The sequence below is a fragment of the Pithys albifrons genome, chromosome 18, assembly GCF_047495875.1.
Source record: "Pithys albifrons albifrons isolate INPA30051 chromosome 18, PitAlb_v1, whole genome shotgun sequence".
NCBI lineage: Eukaryota > Metazoa > Chordata > Aves > Passeriformes > Thamnophilidae > Pithys > Pithys albifrons.
In genome coordinates this window covers 14,319,791-14,347,145 of record NC_092475.1, presented here as the reverse complement: position 1 = coordinate 14,347,145, position 27,355 = coordinate 14,319,791, and the positions used below count along the sequence as shown (strand labels likewise).

The 27,355-nt window shown below is 52.5% G+C and overlaps 1 protein-coding gene across 3 annotated transcripts; it reads left to right on the top strand.

The window, feature by feature from the left end:
* On the top strand, positions 1-27,355 carry L3MBTL1 (L3MBTL histone methyl-lysine binding protein 1). 3 transcript variants are annotated; one of them, XM_071573268.1, is made up of 23 exons: positions 1-90; positions 5,977-6,168; positions 6,402-6,564; positions 8,458-8,681; positions 9,448-9,592; positions 9,744-9,882; positions 10,564-10,687; positions 11,314-11,401; positions 13,521-13,612; positions 14,217-14,321; positions 15,217-15,352; positions 15,874-15,965; positions 17,614-17,765; positions 18,717-18,793; positions 19,211-19,296; positions 19,842-19,952; positions 20,219-20,333; positions 20,580-20,679; positions 21,586-21,783; positions 22,094-22,140; positions 23,003-23,160; positions 24,117-24,179; positions 25,101-27,355. In XM_071573268.1, the coding sequence occupies exons 3-23, from the start codon at positions 6,429-6,431 to the stop codon at positions 25,233-25,235; spliced, it is 2,523 nt and encodes an 840-aa protein (XP_071429369.1). In that variant the 5' UTR covers positions 1-90; positions 5,977-6,168; positions 6,402-6,428; the 3' UTR covers positions 25,236-27,355. The 3 variants fall into 3 exon arrangements, with proteins under 3 accessions (XP_071429369.1, XP_071429368.1, XP_071429370.1); XM_071573267.1 differs by having other exon boundaries at positions 15,865-15,965; XM_071573269.1 differs by lacking the exons at positions 22,094-22,140; positions 23,003-23,160; positions 24,117-24,179; positions 25,101-27,355 and adding an exon at positions 21,961-22,005 and having other exon boundaries at positions 15,865-15,965.

Below are 27,355 nucleotides of genomic sequence, written 5' to 3'. Positions count from 1 at the left end.
CCCCGCGCCCCTCCCGCTCCGCGCCCCCCGCACCCGGGGCCGGGCCGGGCAGCGCCGCCGGGGCTCGGAGCAGCGTCCGGCCGGGGGCAGGTAAGGAGCGCGGCCGGGCACGGCCGGCTCGGGCTCGCCGCATCCCCTCCCGGCATCGCCGCACCCGCTTCCCGCACGGGCGAGGCCCCAGCCGGGCTAGCGGGGCCGGGGCCGGCGGGGAGGGAGGCTCCGGCATCCCCTGTGCCCGCGGCGGTGGGGCCGGAGCCGGGATGGAGCGGTGCGGAGGGGCCGGAGCTGGACAGTGGGTGGCACCGTGTGCTATTCGGTGTGTTTGCCCAGGGCCGCCGCCCCCGGGTATCTCGGCGGACACTCCCGTGCTTATCTCCCCGGGCCAGGCTCGGGTCCTGCCGCGTGCCTGCACCCTCCCTGCGCTGCCAGCTGCGAGGCGCTGCCCGGCCCTGGCCACAGAGACAGCGAACTCTGCTGCCCTGGCTTTCCCAAGGGATCCCCTCTGGGACACACGGAGGTTGGAAGCCCCTTCCAGGCTGGGTGCCTGACCGTGTTCCTTCAGGTGTTTCTCAAACACCCTGTGAGCAGGTGCTGCCCAGGAGCCTGGAGGTGACACCACTGCAGCCTGGACAGGGCCCTGCATCATGGAGGGCTTTGGTCCAGCCTGGCAGTGCAAAGCCTGGGCTAGGGGGAGGGTGCTCCTCGTGGTCTAGGATGGGTTGTGGATTTATTTCTTTTCTAGTTACAAAATAAGATAAAAGACCAGACATTTAGAAATATTTCAGGATCAGATATCCATCCTGTTTGGATGTTTCTGCCTCCTTTTAAGTGTAACTTGTGGAAGAATATCCCACAACTGTGCAGCGCTAGATGCAGCCCCAGGGCTGGTGCTATCTGGGGGAACTGGAAGGTGGGTGTGGGTGTCCCTGTTGTGCCTCTCAGAGGTGACTGGGCTGGGGGTCTGTATCCAGCTGTAGCTGCCCAGGCTTCAGGCTGCCTTCTGGCCTCAGTGTTGAGCTTCGAGGGTGTCAACCTGAGCCCTTTGGGGAGACACAGATCACTGCAACTGCTCATTCTCCCCACCTGTGGCTCTGCATGGATTCACAGGCCCAAAAGTTAATCCTGGTGGCAGTGACACTCCTGGGACAGCAGGTGAAAACCCAGCCCAAGTGGCTCTGCTTTGTCAGTGATGTCTGAACCTACAGCTGAAGGCAGCTTGCTGCTTTATTGCCCTTCTCCCTCTGATCTCCGTTTGCACAGAATCTATTTCCTACTTTGAAATGTGCAACGTGAACAGGCTCTTACTGCGCAGAAGGACATTTCATCTGGTTTTGATATTGATAAATTCCATGGCCCATTCCAAACCTCACCTTGTTGCAGCAGAACAGGAGCAGGACTTTTGGTCCCTGGTTTGTTCCAGAGGAAGCATTGCCTCCTGGATTTGAAGCAGCTGTCAGGTTTGGAAGGGAAGAGGTGTATGTAGGATTGTCTTTCTCCACTGGCCATCTGCCTGTGCCAGGGGTGTTCCTGACTGTTCCTGTGTGTATGTAAAGCAAAGACTTCCTGCAGTGCTGTTGGTCTCCTAAACACCTGCCCTGGCAATGGCAGAAGACAGGGGAAGATCCAAGGGAGAAGTTCCCAGCCTAGCAGGTCTCTGCAGTGCTCTGGCTGTACCACTTGCACTTTTAGCATGATCCCAGCTGGTGCTCTTTCTTAAAGGCTCAATTTTGCCACTGAAGATAATTAATAATCCACACCTCGCCTGGTGATAAAAATGGGGAAGTTCTTTGCTATGGCTGAGAAGATTCTTGAAAAAAATAATTCACAGAATCACAGGTTGGGTGATGTTGGAGGCACCTCTAGAGGTCACCTTGCCCAGTCCCTGCCCCGTCAGGGCCACCCAGAGGCGACTGCTCAAGATGTGTCCAGGTGGCTTTTGAGTCTCTCCATGGATGGAGGCTCCACCACCTCCCTGAGCACCTGCACCAGTGCTTGGCCACCCTCACAGTGGAAAAGTATGTCCTGATGCTCAGAGGGCCCCTCCTGTGTGTCAGTTTGTGCCCATGGCCCCTGGGCCTGCCCTTGGGCTCTGCTGAGCAGAGCCTGGCCCTGTCCTCTCTGCACCCTCCCTCCAGGTATTTATCCACATGGATGAGATCCCCTGAGCCTGCTCTGCTCCAGGCTGGACAGTTCCAGCTCTGTCAGCCTCTCCTCATGGCAGGAGTGCTCCAGTCCCTCCATCACCTTCATGGCCCTGTGCTGGACTCTCTCCAGTCTGTCCCAGTGTCTTGTACTGGGCAGTCCAGCTCTGGGCCCAGTGCTCCAGGGATGGCCTCAGTTGTGCAGAGCAGAGGGGAAGGGTCCCTTCCCTCCCCTGGGTGTGACACTGTTCCCAGTGCAGCCCAGGACACTTCTCCTTTGCTGCAGGAGCCCATTGCCAGCTCATGGGCATTCTGTGTACACCAGGATCCCCATGGCCTTTCCTGCCAGCTGCCTTCCAGCTGGGTGGCCCCCCAGCATGTACTAGCACAGATTTCAGGAATATTTAAAAGTCTAAGAAACCACAAAGCCAGTACACGTTAATATTGTTTTAATGATTATTATTTAAAGCAAATTTTGTGATTAAAAGAAACACCTCTTTTGAATAGACTATTCTTTATAAAGCACTGTGCAGCAGCTCTGTGCTGGGAGCTGCTTTTCTTCATGCTCCTCTGTGGCCTGTTGCATGCAGCGTATCCCTTCTCTCCCAGCAGCAGGTCATTCCCTGGCTTTGCCATGGGTTTGGGAGAGGGTGGAGGAGAGACTGTGGCAGAGCTAGAGGCTCATGTGTACATGTGTTGCTTGTGTGCAGAGCAGCCGTAGAAATGCTTAGCAAGCCCTTGGGTTGCTGGTCCAGAGTGCAGCTGTGCCAACACCCAACATTCCTTGTTTCATGAGCCAAAGATCTGTGACCATTAGAACCAGTGATCCAAGTTGCACTGAAGTGTGTGGTTTGTGGCCGTTTTCCTTTGCCCATGTGAGTGTGTGTGCACAGACTGGTGTCTCCAGCCCCTCTCAGGAGCTCAGGAAGGTCAGCCTGTGCTCCATGCTCATGCGCTTCCCTGTGAGATGAGGGACTCTGTTCTCTGTGCCAGTGCTTGGTTACCCAAACCTGAAGATTTGTCTCTGACTGAGACCACTGTTCCAGAAACATCTAATCCTGCAGTCAGAACTGGATGGAATAGGCTGACAGGGACTGACCACAGACAGGTGCCATATACATGGCCATCCTCATACATGGAGCACAGGATTGCAAGTGTGGCTTCACCAGGGCAAAGCAGGAGATTGCAGAGCACTTTTGGATGACAGTTGTGTTGAAAAATTCCACCTTCACGTTGTGGTGCTCTCTGGAGGGACCACGGGTCAGTGTGTGTGTGTGTGTGGCCAGGGTTTCCTGGAGTGGCTTTTCTCCTTTCTAGCTTCTCCAGAGTGGGAGCCTAAGGTCCTTGGCTGTCCCTCAGCAGAAGGCAGGAGCTAGGGGTGGGTGTGCAGGGTCCTTGTGGAATGAATGGCTGACTGGCTGGGGAGTGGGGCTCACCTGTATGCTCTGTAATACATATGGAGTTACACCCAATGCAAGATAAAATGGAGAACCTGAGGGCTCACTGTTAACACCAAAATAGCTGCAGCTCCACACTTGCTCTTTTAAAAGCTGGCTGGTGGGATTTTTGAAGGCTTCAAAGTGTTTCCTTGATTCTGGTCTTGTCTGGGTGAACAGAGTTTTATCAGATGTCACTGGGGCATGTGTAGACCAAAAGCTTTTTAAGATCTCAGCTAAATAAAACAAACAAACAAATAAATAAATAAAGCTTTTGTTCGTTATCTAGAGCAGCCAGTGGAAAGAATCATAGAATATTCTGAGCACAAGGACCATTGAGTCCAACTCCTGGCCCTGCAAAGGACACCTCAGCAATCCCACCCTGTCCCTGAAAGTGTTGTCCAAACACTCCCTGAGCTCCAGAAACCCCGGGGCTGTGACCACTGCCCTGAGGACCCTGTTCAGTGCCCAACCACCCTCTGGGGGAAGAACCTTCTCCAAATATCCAAGGGAATGTGTTATTTGGGTTTGCTAATTGTTGTGCTAATTTGCAGGATTCTATCCTAGTAGGTTTTCAAGACTGGGCTGGATAAAGGCCTGAACAGTCTGGTCTGATCCCATAGCTGACCCTGCCAGGAGCAGAAGCTTAAACCAGAGACCTCCTGAGGTTTCTGAATTACCCTATGATAATATAGGTCATTCCAGGGCTTGCATCAGATCCCTTGAAGTGATCTCTGAGGCAGTGGTACCTGCCTGTGCTCTGGCTCCAGGGGCCGAAGCCACCAGAGTTGTCTCAGCTGTGGGCATCCTCTCCATGACACCTTCTCTGCTCTCGGGGAACAGGATTATCCAAAGAGATGTGTGCCAGTGCCATTCTCCTGCTGTGGTATTGATGCTAGGGCAGATCATAGGTGTGGCTGAGCACCTGTACAGATGCTTGTTCTTTCCTCCCTTTTTTCATGTGTAGTGCTCCTGACCTGGGATACTTTGCAGCAGGTTGGGCTTCCAGAGATTTTTATATCAGGTTTTAAAAACTGTGAGCTGCAAACAATACCTTCCTTAAATCCTGATACACATTGCTCCAGGTGGGGGTGGAGCTCTGTAGCCCAGGTGCCGTGTCATGCCCACACCTGTCCCACCAGCAATGATCCAGTGCCCTGTGGGACTGTGGTCCATGGGCTTGGGATTGTTTCTGTGGTGCTTGTCTCAGAAATCCTGATCTGGAAGTTTAACAGTGTGTGCTATGGTTGGTGTGAGGAGTGTTGGTGGTAAATTGTTGTCTAACATTATGGAAGCCCTTGATGAAAGGCGGGAAAGCCTTGGGAGCTGCTGGGTTTCAGCTGTGGCAACAGTGTGCTTACAAGTTCACACCAACAATGTTCTTGCTGCTCACATGTGGCCTTGAAATAACTTTGGGCCTGTCTTCCCATGTGCATCTTAAAAGGAGAGTAACATGGCTTGAGATGGCTGTAAGCATAAAGTTTTGTGGTATCTAGGACCTCAAAGTCTGTGCTTCCCACTGGCTTGGAGCAGGGCACATGCTGGGGGAGTCGTTTGCAAAATTGTGCTCAAAGGGCAGGAGTTGGGCCAAGGAGTTAGGGAAAGGTTTCCATCAGCAAGAAAGAGGTTGCTTTGGCCAGAGGTGCTGGGGAAAGCATGGACACCACTGCTGAGGGGTAGATAAGAGGAACAGGATGGACAGTTTATGATAGAACGATGGGAGTCATTAAGGTTGGAGAAGACCTCTAAGATCACTGAGTCCAACTGTAGGGCAAGGCTTTGGGCTGGATGGGCTTCTCTGTCTCACTCAGGCCTCTTGAAGGGCTCCTGACCCTCTGATCTGGGCTGCTGCTGGTCTTTTGCCTGGTCCCGTGTGTCCATTGCATTGTTCACTAGGGCAGCCATGAGAGCCCTCCCTTGCCAAGGTACCCTGGGCACCAGGAGGCAACCCCTGAGTTTACAGGGCAAGCCCTCGTCTGGGGGCATCCTGGCACAGGCACCATCCTGCCTGCTGGTACACAGCAGGGGCCAGCTGCTCCCCGAAGACAGGGGACCAAGGAAGGCAGTTGGAGGGGCACTGTGGCGGCCACATCCCTTGTAGCTCTGGCAAGGTCTGAGATCAAGCCAGGATTCCAGTGGGAAGGCCAGTCCCACTGCTGCCATACCTGCTGCAAGGTGGAGCCCCTCAGCCCATGGGTGGAGGGCCCAGGAGAGGCTGATCACAGCCATTAAGGCTCAGGAGTGCCCTCAGGGCCTTAACACTTTGCCTGTTCCTTGAAATTCATGGCTAAACAGGTTGAGCATCACCAGTCCTGTCAGTAACTGCATGCAGCAGACAGACATCAAGACTCCCCCACTCACCACCCCCACCATGTCACTTGTGATATTCTCTCTTGCAGCCCATTAGAAGATCAAAGGTGACACTCCAACGTGAGAACTGGAAGAGGAACTTCATGGACTTCCACTTGTTCCAGGGTAGGATTTGCCAGCCCTCAGACAAAGTCTGTATTGGAGTAGTATAGGCCCCTGGAGGAGCCAGGAGCATCTTGTGGTGGACCTGCTGTGCTCATACCATCTTATGGTGGTGCCAGGTAAGAAAAAACCCTTGGCATTTGCAGACTCTGAGCTGGGAATCTCACAATAGGGGCTTTGCTGGGTCGTGTTGATGCCAGCTGTGATCTTCATGTTGCTCTCTGTTGGGTTAAATGGACCTTTCATACATCTTGTAGGGGTTTCTGCTGGGAGATGGCAGAAAGTCGCTTTCTCATTCCTTTCTTGTGTTTGTACTGGTACCCAACTTGATTCCTCTCCTGTTGTCTTGCAGTGCCCGACTCTGTGCCTGGGCAAGGTGATGGACAGCAGGATGGAGATGGAGGTGGTGAGGAGCACAAAGGGCAATGCTGCTGGGGAGGTCAGTGTCCACGTGGTCACCACCGAGAGCACTGTGCAGAGCACCCACCTGCCAACCACTGCCTTCATCATACCAGGTATGTGGAACAGTCCACTCTAATTGGTGCCTCCCCAGCCTTCTCCCCCCACACTTACACCTCACACTCCTTGTGTATCTGTGCTACTCCCAAATCTTGGGAGGCAAAGCCGTGCTGCTGTTGCCATTTTATGTGGCTATTCCACATCACTTGAATGGTTTGTGATCAATCAAAACTTCTTGAGTTTTAAACCAAGGCCCTTATATCTGGAGTCCTGTGCCAGGGCAGCACAGTGTGCTGGGTCCCTGCTCTGTGGAGCTGTGGGCTCCTGGGCTGCTGCATTATCATAGAATCACAGAATATCTCAAGCTGGAAGGGACATAGAAGGATCAAGTCCAACTCCCTGGTCCTGGCAGAACCACCCAGAGCTAAACCATAGGACTAAGACTGTTGTCCACTGACAACCATGGAGGCTGACACTCCCTGAGCTCTGGCAGCCTTGGTACCATGACTGCTTCCCTGGGGAGCCTGTTCCAGGGAGTGCTCTGGGTGAGGAACCTTTTCTTAGTGTGGCCTCAGCTGCTCCTCCAAAGTCCTGCCCTCAAACCCTTTCCCCATCCTGGTCCCCCTCCTCTGGACACACTCCAGCCCTCTGATGTCCTTTGTGTACTGAGGTGTCCAAACTGTCCCCAGGACTCGAGGTGAGGCCGCCCCAGAGGGGAGCAGGACAGACCTCCCTCACCCAGCCAGTGATGCTGGCCCTGATGCCCCAGGGCTTGTTGGCCCTTGGGGCTGCCAGGGCACTGCTGGCTCCTGCTGGGCCTTGTTGCCCAATTCCTACATATATAATCAGGATTATCTCATCCCAGGTGCAGAATCCAACTGTTATTCTTGTTAGATTTCATACACATTTGTGATTGTCCACCTCTCTGGTCCATCCAGTTCTCTCTCTTAGGCCTCTCAACCCTTGAGCAAATCCACAGCTCCTCCTAACTTTGTGTCATCAATAAACTTACTTAATTTACATTTGATGCCTGCATACACATAATTTATAAAAACATTGAAGAGCACTGTCCCTAAACCAGTGCCCTGGGGGAACCCCACTGGTGACAGCCACCAGCCTGTAAGTTTTTGAGCCCAACCCATCAGCCAGTTGCTCACCCAGCATATGATGGACTAGTTGAGGTCTGTGCTGGACACTTTGTCCATAAGGATACTGTGAGAGACAGTATCAAAAGCTTTGTTAAAATCCTAAAAACCCCAGATCTATTGACTTCCCTTGGTCAGCTTGTGAAACTATGGCTGTGACTGACAACTGCTGCCTCCCAAGTGTTTTTCAGTAACTCTGAGAATAACTTTCTCTATAATTTAGTCAGGAACTGTAGTGAGACTGACAGGCCTGTAATTTCCAGGGTCATCCTTCTTACCCATTTTGGAAACTGGCACAATTTTCAGCCCAGCTGACCAGTGTCTTTAAGGAGGTGTGTGAGCAAAGCGTGGATGTGTGTTAGATGAGATCAGGGGTGTTTTTCAGAAGCAGATCTCCCAATTTTTCCTGCTCCTGGTGACTCAGTTCTCACTGCAGAGAGACCCTGATCTGCACAGCGTGTTCCTTTGAAATGTAACTAAACTGGATGTTTTAAACTGAAGCTGCAGTTGAGGAGCTCACCAGGACACTCCTGCTACATCAGGGCATTTTGGTCACAGAAAGAGGCTGATATCAGGCTGAAGTAGAAACCTTTGAATGTGGATAGTGTTGGTGCTACCCCCCAGCACAAGCCGTTGCTGGCTGCAGATTTTTTGAGTCACTCTGTCTGCTTGTAGCCACAGCACAGCCCTCATCTGGGAAACCATGTCCTCTGTGATTTTGTGCTGCCTTTGAGCCTTTTTTGCATCAATGAAGTGTTCTGTGTATGCCTCTTGGTTGTTTGTCTTCTTTCTCCCCTTCTCAAGCAAATGCCACTACCATCAACCTTCCCACGAGCACCTTAGAAATCCAGCGATTCCCCCGGGAGCCACAGAGAAGCAAAGGGGCTGAAAGGCTGGAGAGGGGAGCAGGGAATGAGCCTATCACAGCTACTGTCATTCCCCAGATCGGCGGGGTGCAGACCTGCAGCACAGTCCGTGTGCTGGAGTGGAAAGATGGGGTGGCTACTTTGCCTGGGAGTAACCTGCGGGTAAGTTCAGCCCTGGGCCACAGTGTTTGCCCAGTCTGCCACTCCCCTCAGCTCCCTGACCTTGTAAGTCCCCCAGCCTGTGCTAGTCAGGGACCACCAGGATGTGATATACCTGCACAGAACCTGCACACGTACCTGACAGCTGGTAACCCTGCACCCCTGATGGAGGATCCTTTGGCTCTTCTGGCCCTTCTTGTGCCCCATCCCTATCCCACTCCCATCCTGGGAGCTTAGCAGAGCTCACACATGGCACCTGGAGGGCTGGAGCAGCTCTGCCCTGCACAGGGAGGCACAGGTGTGCTGTGTGGTGTGCAGGGCACCTTTCCTTCCCAAGCTGTAGCATGGAGTTGGCACTCGCCCAGCTCCTGCATTCACCTTTGAAGCAGTGCTCAGCAGGCAGAGGCTGCCTTTAGGGTTACCCCTCACTGCATGACATAGCTTGCACAATTTCTCAGCTGCTGCTCAGCTTCAGGGCACCACATCCTCCAGCCATCCACCTGCCAGCTCCAGCCATCCTCCAGCCATTCTGCCAGCTGGTCACCCAAGTGTCCGTGGTGTGTCCAGCACAGGCTGCAGGCACAGTCATCTTCACAGGGAACTGGGGTGCTGTGCTCATCTCTGATCTAGGAAGAACTGTCCTCTTGTTGGACACACTGATGACTAAACCATATACTTCATTCTCAGAGCTCAGGTGCACCCACTAGCTATCAAGTTACATTTCTGTTCCTGTTAACTCTTCTTCCTCTTTTTTGGTTCAATGACGTAGTTCCGAATAAATGAGTATGGGACACTGAAGGTGGTGAGTGCTGATAAGATACCTCCAGTGGAAGCTGTAAAGGAGGATCTCACAGAGAAAGATGGGGAATCAGAGGTGGCACCCACCAGCAGAGACAATCCTGCTGTGGCTAATGGTAAGGGCACCATGGTGACACTTGAGCAGTGGGTACCACTATCCAACACATGCTGTCTGCTGTGGTCCCTGAATGAGGCAAATGTCTCCTGCTTCTGCTCTCCTTCCTTTGCTGCATCTTGTGCCTTACTGCTCCTCCTCTCTCCTCCCAGATGTGCCAGAGCAGAGCAAGCTGCCCACAGCAGAAAGCATGTGCCACTGCGATGCCTGTGGCCGGAGACATGTGTGGGATGGGGCCCGGGAAGGCAGGGGCTTCTGCAGTGAGCACTGTCACCAGCAGTTCAAAGAGAGGTAAAGAAAGGGGAGTCTGCACCATGCAGAGCTGTATCCATCCATCTGTCCTCCCTCCCCTGGTCTGTGTGCTCCAGCAAGGAATGTGAGCACATCTGCCTGTGGGGGATCCCTCTTGTTCCCCTCATTGCTATAGGCAGAGTGCTCTGGCTGCAGAGTGAGGGGCTGCAGACTTGTCTCAGGGAAAGCATGCAGGAAGCACAGGAACCAGATTTTCTCCTGGCCAGTTTGTGGCCTCAGACATGTATCTGCTGGAGCAGGGCTGCTGCAGGAGGTTGCTGCAGTGGTTGCTTCCAGGCTGAGCAGCAGTGGAAGGCATGAGTCACTGGGGCATTCCCAGCCACTCTGCTGACTGATGTGTGACTCCTGGGACTCATTTTCCAGCATGTCTGTGTGATTCTGGTGCAGTTTAGAGCATTGCTACAAAGCTAGCTCCCTTTTGATCCATCCCTACGTTCAGATTTGACACCCAAGTGTGGCCTGTCCCTGGTTCTAACTCTTGCCAACTTGTGCACTGAGGAGCATGTACATTAAGTCAGGAGGGATAGGAGCATGTGTGAGTAAGAAATGTGGGAACAAGTGATTGTCCAGCAGCCCCTACCTTACCAATACCCCAGCCAGTGTCACATACCACACAGTGTCACAAAGCCACCGTGCTTTACCCTCCCTTCCTCCGTGCAGGTCTGTCATTGTGGAAAACTCTGCCAGCAGCACCAATGCCAGTGAAATCCTCAAGCCTGTGAAGAAAAGAAAGAGGAAGGACTATCAGAGCCCTTCAGAGGAAGAATATGAATCTGAGCAAATGGTAGGATGAGGGCAGGGAGGGCATGTGTGCAGATGTGCCAATGTCAAGGGGGCGATGGGCCACCCCTGTGTGTGCTGTGCATGCGTGCAGTTCTCATCAGTGTTTTTCAGGGCTGTGCCAGCTGTGGGTCAGAGGGGTAAACCATTGGCTCTTAATGCCAAAAAGATTTGAATGTGTAGAGCATCAGGGCTTCTAACACTGGGCTGGCTGCTTGGCATGACTGCCATGGACTGGGCAGTGCTAGACACATCCGGGCTGGACTGTTGGTATTTAGTATTCTCAGCTGCTCTCTTGAGTCTGGGCCACCAAAACAAGTGTTGAAGTAAGAGTGTCTGTCTGTATGATGTGTGTCCTGGAGAAAAGGAGAGACTTTGACAAGGCAAGGAAGCTCTGTTTGTGAGCCCTGACTGTAGCAGGTCCTCTCCAGGTGTGATTGCTATCACTGAGTACCAAATTCTCCTGCACCTTCCCATCATCAGATTCTCTTGCAGCCCATTTCTGGGCCAAGGTAAATCACAGATGTCATGGAGACACAGTAAGGCACTTGGCACCAGTGTGAGGGTACGATACACAGCCTCAGTCTCTGTGCAGACCTGGGTTTCTCTTTTGTCTGCTCTCATGTTTAGGAGGAAAAGCAGGAAGAGCGGAAAAATTCTGTGGGAGACACTGCCACGAGCAATCTGGAGGCTGAGGCATGGAATGGGAGCCAGCACGGTACGGAGGGCCAGGCGGGCGGTGGGGTCAGCGCTCCCACCATGGCTGGGGTGTCCCATAGTGGGGCTGGACCATTTTGGTGCTCCAGCACAGTCAAACACCCAGTGCAATGCACTGGTACATGTGCCTGAAGGCTTGTAAGCTCCTCTGCTTGCTTGATCCTGCTTTCTCTGTCTCTTTCCATTTCTCTCCTTTCCTCTCTTTCTCTTCATGGGAAGGGTGCACCCATACAGATACAGACAGCTATGTCTGCTTCAGGCACTGGCCTGTGCTGTACAGTGCTTTCTGTCCCTCCTCTCGGGAGCTGAATTTGTTCCTGGCTCATGGATATCACATTTGCTCCCAGAGACACTATGCTGAGCAGTAAGAGGACTCTGCACCATATGTGGTTTTGCCCTCCCTTGTGATGGGCTTCCCTCATCTCATCAGGAGCTCACAAGTTTGGGAGCTGCTTCTGTAGGTCTGGTGCCACTGAAGCCATGTGATTTGGGGTTGTCTCATCCCCTGGGCATCTCCTCCTGGACTGTATCAGAGATCTCAAAAGCAGAGCTGTCAACATGAAGGGAAAGGAGACAAGCTAAAGGGAGGCAGTGTTTGCTTGGTTGTTTTTTTGCCTGCAGTGTGATGGGGGTAAGGGGAAAGGAAAACTTGGGAAAATTATGAAAATAAACATTTATGGGAAACCTTTTGTGTTTGAGTAATGAAAGGTCATACTCAGAATAATTTAAAAATGAAAATGTTCTAGCTTCATACTCCTCTTCATAGCCATGTGCAGTCACGGTGGCAGGGGCCGGGTGTCATTAATCCCTGATGTAACAATGAGTTAAACCACTACTAAAAATCTCATACCTGCCTGTCATGGGTATCCACAGAGCATGTAAACTTCCCTGCTGCACACAAAGAAGCAGTGCTGAGCCTTGTTATTTCAGCATTTTATTTTCTCCTATTTTAGAAGTACATCAGCAAAGAAAATACATACCTGGATGCTTCAGTGCAGCATTGGCAGTGTATGCTCTGACTCCTGGTGTGTTTGCTGTTCTCTGGAAGTGCAGAGCTTGTATTCACAGATTTCCCAGCCATACCTGGCACTTTTGCTATGTCCTGAAGAATACTAAAAGTGTTTATCACTCTGAAGTATCAATAAAGCACTTGGGTTAGTCACTTTGATCACCGAAGCTCAGCTTTAATTTCCTCTGTGTTTTTATTTTTTCCATCTCCACTTCCCCAAGGGAGGAAGGAGTTAGGTCTGGTTTTTCCCTGCATTTCTGACCTGTCCTACATGAGGTTGTCTGCCGTGATCAACCTGTAGCTGTGAATTCCTTGGTGCTGGAATAGGCACAGCACTCCTGGAGTCCCTTCAGGTGCTACAACATAGGGAGAGAAGGAGGCTGGAGAAGAAACTTGGGTTATGTCTCATGTGCCTCAGGCAAGGCCTTTGTGGCCTTCTCAAAGTCATGAAGGGTCACTTCCCTACATGTCGAGTCTGTCTTGTTTTGGAGTAAATGCATCTCTAGGGCATCAGGGTGGCCCTGGTGTGCCAATAGGGAGGCCAGGTGGTTGTCTCAGAGCAGAGGACAGCAGACCTGGGAAGTGAGCCTGCTGCTGATTTGACTAGCTGGGAGCCCTTTGCATCTAGGAATGATTCCCAGACCTCTACGTGGATCCTGCTGGCTGTCCAAAAATCCATCAGTGCTGTGGACATATCAGATGTACTGGCTGGAGGAGGACCTGGTTGCAGAGGTGTCTTTGATCAGGACGGCTTGTCCCTCAGGCTCCTTAGAATCATAGAATCAGGGAGTGGTTTGGGCTGGAAAGGACCTTCAAGCTCATCTCATTCCAACCTCCGTGCTATGTGCAGGGACACCTTCCACTAGACCAGGTGCCTTACTAGGACATGGAACAGTGACAGAGGGTATTTAGGTCATGGGGACTCCTCGCACATTGGTCAGGTTTGCTGGAGAAGAGGCTCTGATAGGATGGTGCTGAGCGATGCAGGACTGTGTGTGAGAGCGGGATGGCCCCAGTGGGACCCGCCTGCCCTCGGTGCTGCCCCAGGGCAGCAGGGCTGGGGCTGGAGTGGCCTCTCAGCAGCGTTTGTGTGCGTTTGTGCTGCGCTTAGGTGCCAGTGAGGAGAAGAAAGAAGGCTGGTCTTGGGCGTCCTACTTGGAGGAGCAGAAAGCTGTCGCTGCCCCTTTAGATCTCTTCCAGGATGTGAGTTGGGATTTTGCTGTCTTTTTTCCTCTTTCATCTTCTCTTTTCTTTCCCTTTTTTTCCCCCCACCCCTCCTCCTTCTCCTCTCTTCCTTTCTTCCCTGTTTTGCAAGACTGAGCGATTATCAAGCTCCCATTGTCACCTGGAGGTGACTGGTCAGCCTCCAGTTTTGATGTGCCTGGACTCTCCCTCCCCAGCAGGGCGCTGTTCCCCATCTCAAGCACCTCACCTTTGCCTAGAACAACCCTGTGAGTCTGGTAGGGTGGTGGAGCCTTTCCAGCATTTCCTGGAAGCCAGGTGTGGGCTCTCCTGAGGCCACATTGCTGTGCTGCACCCCTGTTCCCAGGTGTCCAGCTTCCAGGGTGCCCCATTACTCCCAGCTCCGTCCTCTGCCCTGCCAATAGCAAGAAATGCAAACCCACAAGGAGATGAAACCATGTGTTTTTCAATGGGAAAAGAATTACAATTTGGATCATAACATAAGCTGTGGCCCATAGTGTCCTGGTCCCAGCAGCTCCCGTTGCCTGGTGGTTGCTCCTCAGGTTAGTTCTAGACGCAGCTCCCTGTGTTGGTTTTTACATTGTAGTTTAATTTTTGTTTCCAGTACCAAGTAGCTTCCCAGCACAAGAATGGATTTAAAGTGGGGATGAAGCTGGAGGGGATTGACCCACAGCACCCATCTATGTACTTCATCCTGACTGTGGCTGAGGTAAGGTGCCTCACATATTCCTGGGTTCCTTGGACTCTGGGGCAGGGAAGGTGCTGCCAGCTGGCCTGTGGAGGAGATAAGGTTGGTTCCTTTGCCTGCCTATTGCCAGAGCTGAGCTGGTGCTCCAGCACATTGGACAAACAAACAGGTCATAGGGAAAGGACACAGCGCTGTGGAGCTGCTGTTGTGCCCTGACCTAGTTGGTCTCTCAATCACCATGACACAGCAGGTCTTGAGGGGAAGGGTTGTGATGATGGCAGCAGCTTCTTATCTTTGAGCTGATGTCCCTAGGACAGGTCTGAGCCCTTGAGGTGGAGGGTGTGGAGGCATCCCATCGCTCTTCCTTGTGTCTGTATGGGTCTCCACTCAGCTGTGTAGCAGTCAAACCAGCCTCACCTTGCAGTGTTTCCCAGGCAGCCAGCATGGCATTTAGCCAGAATCCCTGCACCAGCAGCTTCCCCGAGTGCAGAAAAGGGAGTCTTTGCACTTGCTGGATCCAACAAGGTGCCCCACTGTGACATTTCATGCACCAGCATGAACATCCCTTCTTGGGGCTGCCGTGTGGCAGCCTTGCGTTTATCAGTCCTGTTTCTTAATCACAGAATCACAGACTATTCTGAGTTGGAAGGGACCCCCAAGGATCATCGAGTCCAACTCTTAAGTCAATGGCCCACACAGGGGATTGAACTCATGACCTTGGCATTATTCTATGCTGGACACCCTTTGGGACTGGCTTGTGCCTCCTGCTTTGGGCACTGGCCTGTGATTGACTCTTGTCTTCCCAAAGCAATAGAAGCTGAGGTGGTGTGCAGGAGGGGTGGATCATGTGAGGCTGAGCTAGGGAGAGCAGGAGGTTTCCATGGTTCTTTCCCTTTCCTGCTCTCTCTGCTGGTAGGTGTGTGGTTACCGAATGCGCCTCCACTTCGATGGCTACTCTGAGTGCCATGATTTCTGGCTGAATGCTGACTCCCCAGACATCCACCCTGCTGGTTGGTTTGAGGAGACAGGGCACAAACTCCAGCCTCCCAAAGGTAAGGAGTTAGCTTATCTTGGTTTCTGGGTCCTGGTGAAGGAGGGGGATGAACAGTAGGGCCAAATGTAGAGCTTGAGGTGGCAACAGGGTGGCTCAAGTGGGACCAGGAGGGGTGCTGCTGGGATCCTGGCCTTGGAGGGATACTCACGGGGTTCCTCAGGACAATCTGTCTCTTTCAGGCACCTGAAAGGGACAGACCTATCTCTTCTTGCCCACATTTTGAGTCAAATCCCTTTTGGATGTCCCATTGCCAGGCTGGAGTCAGCAGGCGAGACCGATTCTCTCTGTGCAGGAGCTGCACTCTGGATTTCCACTGCTCACATTTCATAACACCCCTTCAAAACGAGCCACTGGGCCTAAGCCATGGGCTTTGGGCATTCCAGGGCTGCTGTGGGTCCTGTCAGCCCACTGCAGGACATGCCTGGCAGGGTGATGGCGGGTTAGGGATGGCCAGGCTCCCCCTCACCACCTCCTGGCTGTGAACCCACTGCTCTCATTTCTCTTCCTGAGGGATTGTAGGTTATAAGGAAGAAGAATTCAGCTGGACAAACTACTTGAAGTTAACAAAGGCTCAGGCAGCTCCTAAGCACCTCTTCTTGGTCCGAAACACTGTGAGTAGCAGCATCTCCTTCCTGCCAGAGCCTACAGGTTCAGGTGTGAGTTTTCCCCTCCAGCTGAGCAAAATGCCTCCACCAGCACTGAGCTTTGCTCTGTTCACCCCACACTTCTTAAGCCCACAGTGCAGAGGGCCAGCAGTGCTGGGGCACACTTTGCTGCTCAGGATCTGTAGCTTGGACACTAGTTTGGTGTGCAACAAACTGGTGCTGGTTTGATGGACTGTTTCATCCAGGTCAGCCTCAGGGACAGTTAAATCTGTTACAGAAGTTCTGGTAAGGAGAAGTAACCGCTACTCTCAACAATTATTTTGCTAAAAAAACATCAGTTAATGTTTCATAAGTATAGTTCTTTTTTCTCTGTTTTGTGTCTTCATTGTTTCTGTCTGCTTATTTTTTTCACATGGAAGCTTGGTTAAGGAAAGTGGGAATTTAGCAGAGTGCAAAATGCTGATCATTTCTGTGTCAGCTACAGAGGAAACTCAACCTACTGATGAATCTGCTTGAGTTATTTATTGTATCTAAACCCTGCTGTTCATTGCTGCAACAATTCCACCAGTAGGTGTGATGCAGCATTTTATGCAGACTTTAGGTCCAAGAAATAAAGGCAAGGAGGGGAGAAGGGCCACATCCCAGGTGCTCCTGCCATGCCTAGGGCATTGGTCACTGCTGACACTGAAGGACTGTGACCCCAAACTCATGTTTTGTGACTAGTGTGTGGTAGTTTTGGCTTTAGTTTTAGCTGGGCCTCAGTTCAGCAGGCCCAGTGAGTCTACATAGATTAGAGGGGACAAGCATCACCTGACTTAAGCAATCAAAGAGATGTTTCATATCATTTGATGGCAAATCAAGTATAAAAGAAGGTGTAGGAGGTGGCTGGCTCAGTCCCCTTCATGGCTGGGTGCCGAGCACACCTGCTATCACCATTGCTGGGGGTGTTGGGTCTTGTCACCACTTCACAGCTGTTTGGTTTGGGAAGTCCTTTGTTGTTGGTTTTCTCCTCTCTTGCAGGGTATCCTTTGGGGGGAGCTTGTTGGAGTGTTTTTGTGAGCTGAGGTGGTGGAGGGCTGTGTTGTTTGGGTGGGCGACTCAGTGGTTGTTGTTGGTGGTGGTTTGTTTTTTTTCCCACATTTGTATATATATGTGCTATATCATATTCTGGTTTTAATTGTCTCTCTTTTGTATAAATATAAGAAGCTTGCTATTTCAGGTTTTGGTTTTTTTAAGTTTTTTCCCCTCTTCATTTTTTTTGTCCTCCCTCCTCTTCCCTTGGTGAGTGGGGGTGGATTCTCTCTCTCTGTGTTGGGCAGTTGGCATTTTGCCAGCTCAACCCAAGCCATAGTGTCAGTTGGAGGCGTTTTTTGTCTTGGAGGTTGCTGCTTATAGAAGATCCTGAGGGTTTGCAGATCACTTTTTCTTTGTCTGGCCAAGCTGGGTTAGTTACCCTCTGCCTCTTTCCTTGCACACATAGTAGGGCACTGCCTTACTTGAAGCCTGAGTGGTCCAGGGCCTGCCTGGAAGCCAGAGAGGGTCTGGTTTTGCGAGGGTTTGGGGCGATGCCTCCTTGCAGCAGCCTAGGGAGGTGGTGAGGAAGGAGCTGGTGAGGAAGGAGCTGGTGCTGCAGCTTGCCCCTCTCTCCTGCCAGCACGAGGCTTCTCCAGGATTCAAGGTAGGCATGAAGCTTGAAGCTGTGGACCGAATGAACCCGTCCCTGATCTGTGTTGCCACAGTGACTGACGTGGTGGACAATCGCTTTTTGGTGCACTTTGACAACTGGGATGATACTTATGACTACTGGTAAGTGCACAGAGGCTCTTGAGGTGCCACTGGTGGGGAGACACCCTGCCACTGCTTCAGCACGAGTGATGGGGTGTTTGGGAAGGCATGGGACAATCCCAACATGCTGCTGTAGACAGGCCACCAGTGGTCTAGGGAGTCAGAGAGGCACCCTTCTGTGCTAGAGGACAAACCTTTACCTGTTGCCTGTTACCTTCTGGAATGTCACCATGGCTCTGTGCCTGGCATGGGGCAAAGACAGGTCTGATCTCATGCTATGGGCTCAGCCTGAAGCCTGCCTGGGAGACAGGGTCACCTGCACTGCAGAGACTGAAGTCATGATCTTAAAAAGGAATTCCTGCATCTGTAGGCAGGGGATTGTGGCCAGGGTGAGGAGATGTCCCAGCTGAGACTGATTAAGACCATTAAAATGGCCAGTTAGCACAGCCAGAGTCCTGAGAGCAGCTCCTTTCCTTTATGGTTGGAGTCCTCTGACCTCTTCTCACCCCAAGGGGCTGTGGGACTGCTGCAGTTTTTGTCCCTGGCTGGTGCTGGGCAGCTGCCTGCTCTGTTCCAGGGCAGACCTGCAAAGCAGCATCTCCTGAGGGTGCTATGACTTACTGGGAGCTGGGATGGGGACGTGAGCCCACCCAACCGCCCCCGTCTCACTACTCCAAGCGCTGGAGGGCGAGTCCTGCCTCCCTGCTTGCAGCAAAGGGCTGCTGCTCTCTGGGCAGAGGCATGTGCACGTTCTGCCCCTCGGGGCTGAGTTCCCCTGCTCTAGCCCTTGTCTTGCTGGGCCCCGGGGGTTTCCTGGGTCACTCAGGGACAAGGGTGCTGGAGAAAACCTCCATTTCTGCAGGGGCTTTTGCTGGTGGTGCAGGTCTGAGGGTGCTGCCAAGTGTCGTACCCTGAGCCCCCACAGCCCATGGTGGTGGGTTGGGTGTGTAAGAGCTTGGGTGTGTTTTCTAGGTGTGACCCCAGCAGTCCATACATCCACCCAGTTGGATGGTGTCATGAGCACGGCAAACCCCTCACACCTCCTCAAGGTGAGTCAGTGGCCTGGGAGTGCATCCCCTTGGGGACAGACTTCTTAGGGTGGCATGGGGTTCCTGGGGGCACAAACATCATGATCCTTGCTTATCTGCAGGCCCAGTCAGGGAGGCAGCATGTACCTGCCAAGGCTCCTGTACATATGTTCAGGTGCAGCATGGTGGTTGTGTTGAGCTAAGTTTCCACTCGGAGACACAAGAAGGACCCAAGCTGTGCACACCCAGATACTTTCTGCTTCCTTGTATCCTGGGTTTCATGGTCCATGAGAAAATAGTAGCACTTATTGGTGTCTCTCAGGTTGCTCTGTGCCTGCTGGCACAGACTTGGTTGGCCCTTGAAGGCAGTGGGATATTCTGGAGTACTTGCTGTCTTCCTGCAGACGTGTCTCACCTTCTGCATCTTCTCCCTTCCAGATTATCCTGAACCTGATAACTTCACCTGGGAAAAGTACTTGAAGGAAACTGGAGCATCTGCTGTACCAGCTTGGGCCTTTAAAGTGGTGAGTGCCATATCATCTGCTCCACCCCACTTCAGCAGGAATTCGAGTTTTCTCCATTGCTAGGTCTTCTGTGAGAAGTCCAGTGATGTTCTGTGTGCTCCTGCCACAGGTCTGGGCTTCAGATCTACACTCAAGGTTCGAAAGTCAGGGCAAGTTGTGGGAAAAAAGAGAAGTATGACCATCCCTTTGGCTAGACAGAAGCTGGGTAAAGGGAAATAATTTAGGTTTGCTTGATTAGTTTTTGTCTCAAACTGCACCACCAGCAGCTGCATCCAGCCAAGTGTGGTTGTAATATGGTTCCCAAAAATGTGTCTCTTAGAGGCCATCTTCCCTGGAGCACAGCTTCCCATCTTGTTAAAATACCGCTCAGATTCAGAAGGTCTGTTCCCACTCTCTCCTATTGCCACTGTGATCTGGGATGACTTTTCCCCAGCCAGGCCAGGGCTTGAAACTGGGATGAAGGAACACACACTACTGGGAAATCTGCTGAGGGGTGTAGGAGCCTAAAGAATGGCCCTGCTCCCCACTGATCTGGGTTCTTCCAGCGCCCACCCCATGGCTTCCTGGTCAACATGAAGCTGGAGGCAGTGGACAGGAGGAGTCCTTCCTTCATCCGAGTGGCCAGTGTGGAGGATGTGGAAGATCACAGGATAAAGGTGGGTGCTGGAGGATCAGTGCTGAGCCTGTGTCCAGGCACTGTGCTGACTTGCTCCTGCCCTTCCCAGCTCACTGGAAGTGGAGGTCTGTGAAAGTCCACTATGCAGAGGTTGGCAGGTCCCAGTGCCTGGCTCCAGGAGTGAAAGAGAGCCTTGCACTGTGGTTCAGCTTTACCCTACTACTTGCTGTCAACTTGGAGAGCTCCAAAGATCCTCAGGAGCATGTCCTTAGTTTTGAAGGGTGACCTCTCTGCTTGTTTTCCCAGATCCATTTTGATGGCTGGAGCCACATCTATGATTTCTGGATTGATGCAGATCATCCAGACATCCACCCCATAGGCTGGTGCTCAAAAACTGGACACCCACTGCAGCCTCCTTTCAGTAAGTCCTGTGCCTGTGCCAGTCCCACCTTGCAGGGTGCAAACATACCAAACCCCCAGTGTTGCTGTCTGCACAGAAATGGGATAGCTAGTGCTGGCCATAGGTGGGCAGGGAGGAAGGACCTTTCCATGGATTTGTCAGTTGGAAAAGTCCACCCTGTTTATTTTAGGCAGTGAACCCAAGGCCTTGTCTCTGCCTGGGTTTCCAGCCATGACAGTGTCTCTCCTGTTTCTCCTCCTGGTCTAGGGGCAAAGGAACCAACTTCCTCTGCCCATACGGGCTGCCCATCCCTGGGCTGCAAGAGCATCCCTCACACCAAGAGCTCCAAGTACAGCTTTCACCACAGGTAAGCTCCCCAGCACAGCTCAGAGAGTCACAGCTTCCCAGCCAGTCCATGCCAGCTCTTCCTCTGCCACCCTCACCAGCATCCAGCCCTTCCCTGCACTTACCCCATGCCTGTCTCTGTCCCCTACTCTCCCCAGGCAGGGCCCCAAGGCAGCACAGAGCTCACAGCTGGTGTAACCCCTGTGAGCCTCTCCTCTTCCTGTTCTGTGGCACTTAGAGCCCCTAGGGGTGCTCTGTGTGCCCCTCTACCTGTGAGGACCTATAGGCTATGGAGAAGACAGTGTCTGCAAGATGCTGTTCACTGACACCGCTGTGAGCACACTGTTCTTCCCATCCCTCGTGGATGCCTTTCACTGTGAGGCTGAGCTCAGAAGTCCTGAGCAGGAACAGTGTATTTTCCCAGCTCAGACAGTCACTTGTGAGACCTTTTCCATGGGAAAACAGGCTCAGTCTAGTGCCAACCCTGATGCTAGGATGGCATCAGGAGGAGCCAGTATGGTGAAGTATCCATGAGGATGCGGAAGGCAGGTCTGCCTCCCAGAGGTTTCTCTGCTGGTCATGCTCATGACACTTGCTTCCTGCTCATTCTGAATCTGGTCTGGATGCTTGTGGAGTCAAGGAAAGAAAGACGTGAACCCCAATAACCTGCTTGTTCAGCACTGTGGTGACTTGCACAGGGCTTCTGGGATGGCAGATGAACAAGGGTTTGTACGTGAAGGAACTGGGTGTACTTTGCCCAGGCATCCAGTTCCCTAACCCCAGGAATTTGGTCAGCACATCTTTACTTTGCTTTCCATGACCAGGGCTATGGCAGCCCACATTTGGGGGCAGAAGGGCTGCCCTGGTGGCTCGTCCCCCTGTACTGCTCCAAGCTGGGTCCAATGCTTATCTCCCCTCTGTTCTCTAGGAAGTGCCCCACACCGGGCTGCGATGGGTCAGGACATGTGACGGGTAGATTCACGGCCCATTACTGCCTCTCAGGGTGCCCACTGGCAGAGAAGAACCAGGGCAGGCTGAAGGCTGACTTGTCCGACACTGAGGCCTCAACTCGCAAGAGGAACCTGATGGGTTTCCCTCAGCGAAAGAAATCTCGGCACCACGGGAGGTAGGGGAACACCCGGTGAGCCCCATGCAGGGCCCCTGTGCCACCACTGCCTACCCTGGGAGGGATGACCAGGCCAGAGAGGCTCCTTGGCAGCACAGTCACTGGCAGCTGGCCTTGGTCCTTTCAGCTCTGTTGGGCACTTCTCTTGGTTTTTCTTCCCACATTTTCTGTCTTTAGCTGTCAGCTCTTTGGGTGAGGGTCCAAGTGGTAATCCCTGCTCCCACTGCTGAAGCATTGCTATGTGCGGTGTGGAGGAGGGCCCTTGGGCCAGTCCCAGCCCAGTTGGACATCAGTCTTCCTGTCTCTTTAGAGGGCGACCTCCAAAGTACCGGAAGATCCAGCAGGAAGACTTCCAGAGTAAGTGCTGTCCTCTGCCAGAATGTCATTGCAGGCAAGGCTGGTGGCTGCTGGTGGCTCCATCACAGTGAGGGGCTTGTGCTCGATTGCCAGAGTCGATCATTGACAAGGAACATCCCTGCCTTATACCAGAGCTCTGTTAGCTCCCTTAGCACAGGTCTTGGGTTATGTCTGTGAATCTTTGGGTGCTTTAGGGCAGGGAATTAGGATTCTCTCTGTGGCAGTGTATTTTCTGTGGTGCTTTATCCTCTTCAGGCAGAGATAATAGGATGCTGTGCCCCAACATTTCAGTGCAGTTGTAAAATGCCAAAGTGTTGCTGCCACATGGAAACTGATGCTGAACAGTTTGCTTGGTGTTTAGTTATGATGTCTGACAGAAGTAGATGCCTGACATTTATCCCAGTCAGTCTTCATTTTACCATGGCCCATCTACCCCAGCACTGGGGATGAAGAATGAGCTTTTTTTGGGAGCCATCTTTGGCTCCTTGGACCAGAGAGTGAGCAAAAACATTTGTTAAGAATGTGAAATGAACTGGATTATATGGGAAGACATTCTGGTGTTAAATTTGACACTGAAACCTAGTTCAATATGGAAAATGAATGAGTGAAGGTGGTGAGAACAAGGCAAAGCCAAGCCTGTCTCTAAACTTCTATCCCAAATCCCACCAAACTGAACACTTGGATGCACTGATATCCTAGTAAATCAAGGGACAATCTGTAGCTCATGATACATGGATCTATCAGATCATCTGCTGCCAGCCCTTGGCCCTCCCCTGAGCAAGGCTCTCCCCAAGGCTTGTTGGATACAATGGGAAGTTCTCGTCCCTCTACCTCATATTACATCTTGCATTTTTATCCCCAGCTATTTCTTCAGACAACATGCACCAGTCTCTCTTCATGTCCGCCCTGTCTGCTCACCCCGACCGCTCCCTGTCCCTGTGCTGGGAGCAGCACTGCAAGCTGCTGCCAGGGGTGGCTGGCATCACAGCAACCACGGTGGCCAAGTGGACCACTGATGAGGTGAGATGGTTTGGAACACTTCATGCTGGCCTCTGACCTGTTTGCATGGCTGGGAGAACCTGCCTGGCTGTGCAGCACCATGGCAGACACATTAGTCATGCAGGGGCTTCAGTGGCCACTCCCTGAACACAGTGGTGGGTGGCACAACCCCTGAGGGCAGCTCCTGGGAAGCCCATGCACAACAACCGGGTTCTCACTTGGCTTGAATATGATGCTCCCCGAGGCCCAGAGCAGACAGGTGAAGACAAACAGCAGTCTCTTCATTTAGTGTGTAACAGTTTTCAAAAGTTTCACCTTTGCCAAGTTCAAAAATTAAAGCCCAGACTCTGCAGATAAGCAGTGCCTGTTTTGTCTGGAAGAGAAATCTTTACCTCAGATTCTTCATTGTCACTTTCATTCACTTTCTTGGGCATCTGTGTTGGCCCCTCTTAAGGCCTGAGCAGCTGAAGAAGCCCTGGCACCACCCCCATCAGCCAACCCTGCCTGATCTCATACACTGGAACAGGCTGCCCAGCGTAGAGGTGGAGTCACCATTCCTGAAAGTGTCCAAAAGCAGTGTGGATGGGGCACCTGGGGACATGGGTTAGTGGTGGCATTGGCAGTGCTGGGTTAATGGTTAGACTTGGTGATCCCAGAGGACTTTGCCAACCTTAACAATTCCCTGATTTTCCCTGTGTGCCCCTCTACTGCCCCAGACCCTCAGTTGGAATCCTCTTGCTGTGCTGGAGGTGCTTGTTGGAGATGAAGCTGATGAAGCTTTTGCTGCTCTTTGCCTGGGGGAAGCCATTGTCTGTGCCTGGGCATAGGAGGGTGAAGCAATTGCAGCCTTTGCCCCAACAGCCACATGGCACCTTGCAGGGCACAAAATGCCCCTGTGGCAGTGAGGGTGTGGGCTCAGGGGAGTCTCCAGCCAGAGCTATTGCTCTGTTTTGACATTTTTCTCCATTTATTCCAAGGTGTTTAGCTTTGTTCAGACTCTGACGGGTTGTGAGGACCAAGCCAAGCTCTTCAAGGATGAGGTGAGAAGGGCTGGAGGATGAGAGCAAGCAGCCAAGGATGGCTGTTTGCCAACAGGACTGAGAGGAATTGGCCAGTGGCTTTCCCGGAGTGGATTGCTCCTGGATGCTGAGGGTGCATCCAGCATGGGACAGTGATCCCACCCCTCAGCCCCACTGTACTCAAGTATGCAGCTGTCTGGCTGTGCAGGTACTGGGCCAGAAAGGTAGTGATGCCCAAGGAGCTGTGCTGCCCTCTTCTGCTGGCATGGGGGAGGAAAGGCCCCACTGAGATTAGAATGGGGGTGAGAGGAAGATGGTGCTGCAGCGTTAATAGCACCATCACCTCCTGAGGGAAGCTGCTTCCTCCTCACCCTTGCATCCTCCCCACATCTGCACCCTCTCACCAGTACAGTGGTTAGGTGGCTGTCTGTCAACCAGAGTTGTCATTTTTGAACCCCTCTATGGACAGATGTGTAGGGAGTGGCTATGACATCCAGAGCAGCTGATCCTGGCCACACTGGGTAGAGCCATTTCCCCAGCCTGTTTGTAAATGGCCCCTGTGCTTTAAGGGTGCTCAGGCAGGCAGAGCTGAGCTGGGGACAGCCCCTAAGTGTGCCAGGACCTGGAGCAGGGAATGGATGGGTGTGTGCCTGCTGGCTGTCCCTTTGGGCTCCAGTGCAGAATCCCAGCCAGGCTGCAGCGTGAGCTCAGGGGATGGCCCCTGGAAGGGCCTTTCCCCCTCTGCCCTGTTCCGGGGCACAAAAGCTCCCAGCTGTGGTTTATCTGGGGCAGTGTGGGAGTGCTGTTGGTGGCCCTTGCTCAGCACCCTGGGATTACCTGTTGTGAGACTGTGCAGATTCCCAGGTTGTGCTGGTACTGGCTGTCCCTACGAATGCCAGGCTGGGTTTTGGTGAGTGTCTTTGTTCATGCTGTCCTCCCCAGATGATCGATGGCGAGGCGTTCCTCTTGCTGACGCAGGCTGACATCGTCAAGATTATGAGTGTCAAGCTGGGCCCGGCACTCAAGATCTACAATGCCATCCTCATGTTCAAAAACGCTGATGACACCTTAAAGTGACTTTTCTTGGCCCGATCGGGACCCTCCCTCAGCACTGGTGCTGCCAAACTGTCTGGTCAGGACAGAGATTCCCACAACCAACCACAGCTTGTCATGTCCTGCTCACGTAGTTTTGGCTGCCATATCTCCACTCTTTCACCACTCCCTCTCCCATCTTCTTCCCTCTACACTGCCCTTCTCTTGCAGCGCTGGGTACAGGCTGACTCCAGGCCTTAGGGGTGGCTGCAGGGATGGAGGGTGGATGTGAGACTAGCCACAGCTGCCCCCATGTCCTGCTGTGACTGCACTGGTTCAGGGGGGTGTTGAGGGATGGGGGAGCACTGTGGAGGCCGTAACAGATGGGGACTGTCCACTCACCCAGACATGGGAAGGGACTGACTGCCTGTGTCTGTGCTAGCACCCACTGAAAGGCTGTTCTTGCCTTTGCTCAGCAGCTGAGAGAGATTTGCATTTTTCCCTCACTATGATCCTCTGGTGGGGCTTGTGCTGACACCGTTTCCAAGGGACACTCCCAAGGAGCTTGTCATTTTGCATTTTTTCCAGAATTCTTTTGACTTTCCCTTTTTAAGGCCAGATGACTTTGCTTTGCCCCTTCACTGCACTGGAAACCAGCGGCCACCTCTTGCCTCTTCAGGAATCAGGCGTCCTGGCTGCTGCTCTGCCCATGACCAGCACCTGTGCTCTCCTGTAATGCAGCAGCCCCACAGTCCTGTGGGGCCAGGGCCAGCTGGGTGCAGAACAAGCTCCATTTCTTCTTGCGCTTCAGACTGTTTTGTCCAGAACTTTTCTGGGAGAAAGGATGCTTGGATGACTTGTTCCTCTCACAGCAATTAAGAAGCCTCTGCAAAGGAGAGCTGGGCCCGCTTTGATCCATGTATTAGGAGCAAGGTGCTCTAGAGTGGAGACAGCTGTCAAGGACAAGATGCATCCATTGCTCCATAGGGAGATCCACAGTCACCTCTGAAGGTGTTCCTGAGTTGGCTGGCTCGGTCCTGCCAAGCTGCCTTCTCCCCCATTGATTGCTCTCACAAGGCACCCAGGGTTTGCTGTTTGAAGAGCCGGATCCTCTTCCGTCTTTGGATCCCGTACTTGCAGAGCTAAAAGAAACCCAGCACTTAACTGGTTTGTTTCTGTCCTTTTTGGAATGTAGCACCTTTTCAACAACAGCACTGGCACTTTGGGAATGCTCATGTAACAATGTCCCTTGTAATGGAGGAGAGACAAGAGGGCAAGGTCTGCAAAGCCAGGAAAGCCAGCATGACTGGAAGTCCTTGGAGAGTCCCTGTGCCTCCTGGCAGCACCTATGCTGCTCTCCGTGATCCATCATCCTGTGGGAGCTGTTGGAGCAGGGGGGTGGCCGTGCAGTGCTGGGGGATGGCCACTTGCCCAAAAGCTCTCCATAGTCTGCACCAATGTGATCCCAGTACTGTGTCCCCTTCCCTTCCCATTACAAAGAACGACATATCAGTAGCAAAACAATTTCTCCCCCTTTCCCAGTGCTCAGAGACAGGGATGAAGAGATGTGAGCAGGTATACCAGCAACATGTCCTGGAGCAGCACTGCCTTGAGAGCCACTGTCACACCTGGGTCAACCTGTTCAAGGCTTCCCATGGAAATGTAGCATTTTGACTCTTTGTTATTTAATCTGTGGGGTCACATTTGACCTGCTCGTGAAACATCTGCCACTTGCTCATCATACAAGACTTGCAACTGGTCTGTGTTTTTGTTTTGTCAGTGCTTGGGTTTGATTTAGGCAGCTTTCCCCCCATTTTCCTTTTTTATGTCCTTCCATCTCTTCAAGCACTGCAGTGGGGAAAGCTGTGGAGAGAGTGGGAAGGAACAGCTGTGTGTCCCCCTGAGTTCCACAGTCACTACCCAAAACATACTTGGTCTGCAGTTAATGGTTCTGAAGGTGGTCTCTTCAGTTGATGGACAGTCTCATCCTGGGCCAGTGAGTGCTGGGAAAGAAGAGGAGGAGCGCTGGAACCTTCAGCCATGAGACTGAGAATGATGGTGAGACCTCTCCAGCTGTGATCGATAATGATAGGGCTCCCTGGCATTGGACATGGCTATTGAGTTTACAAGGAAATGTCTTACTAAAGCATCTCATTCTTATCTTC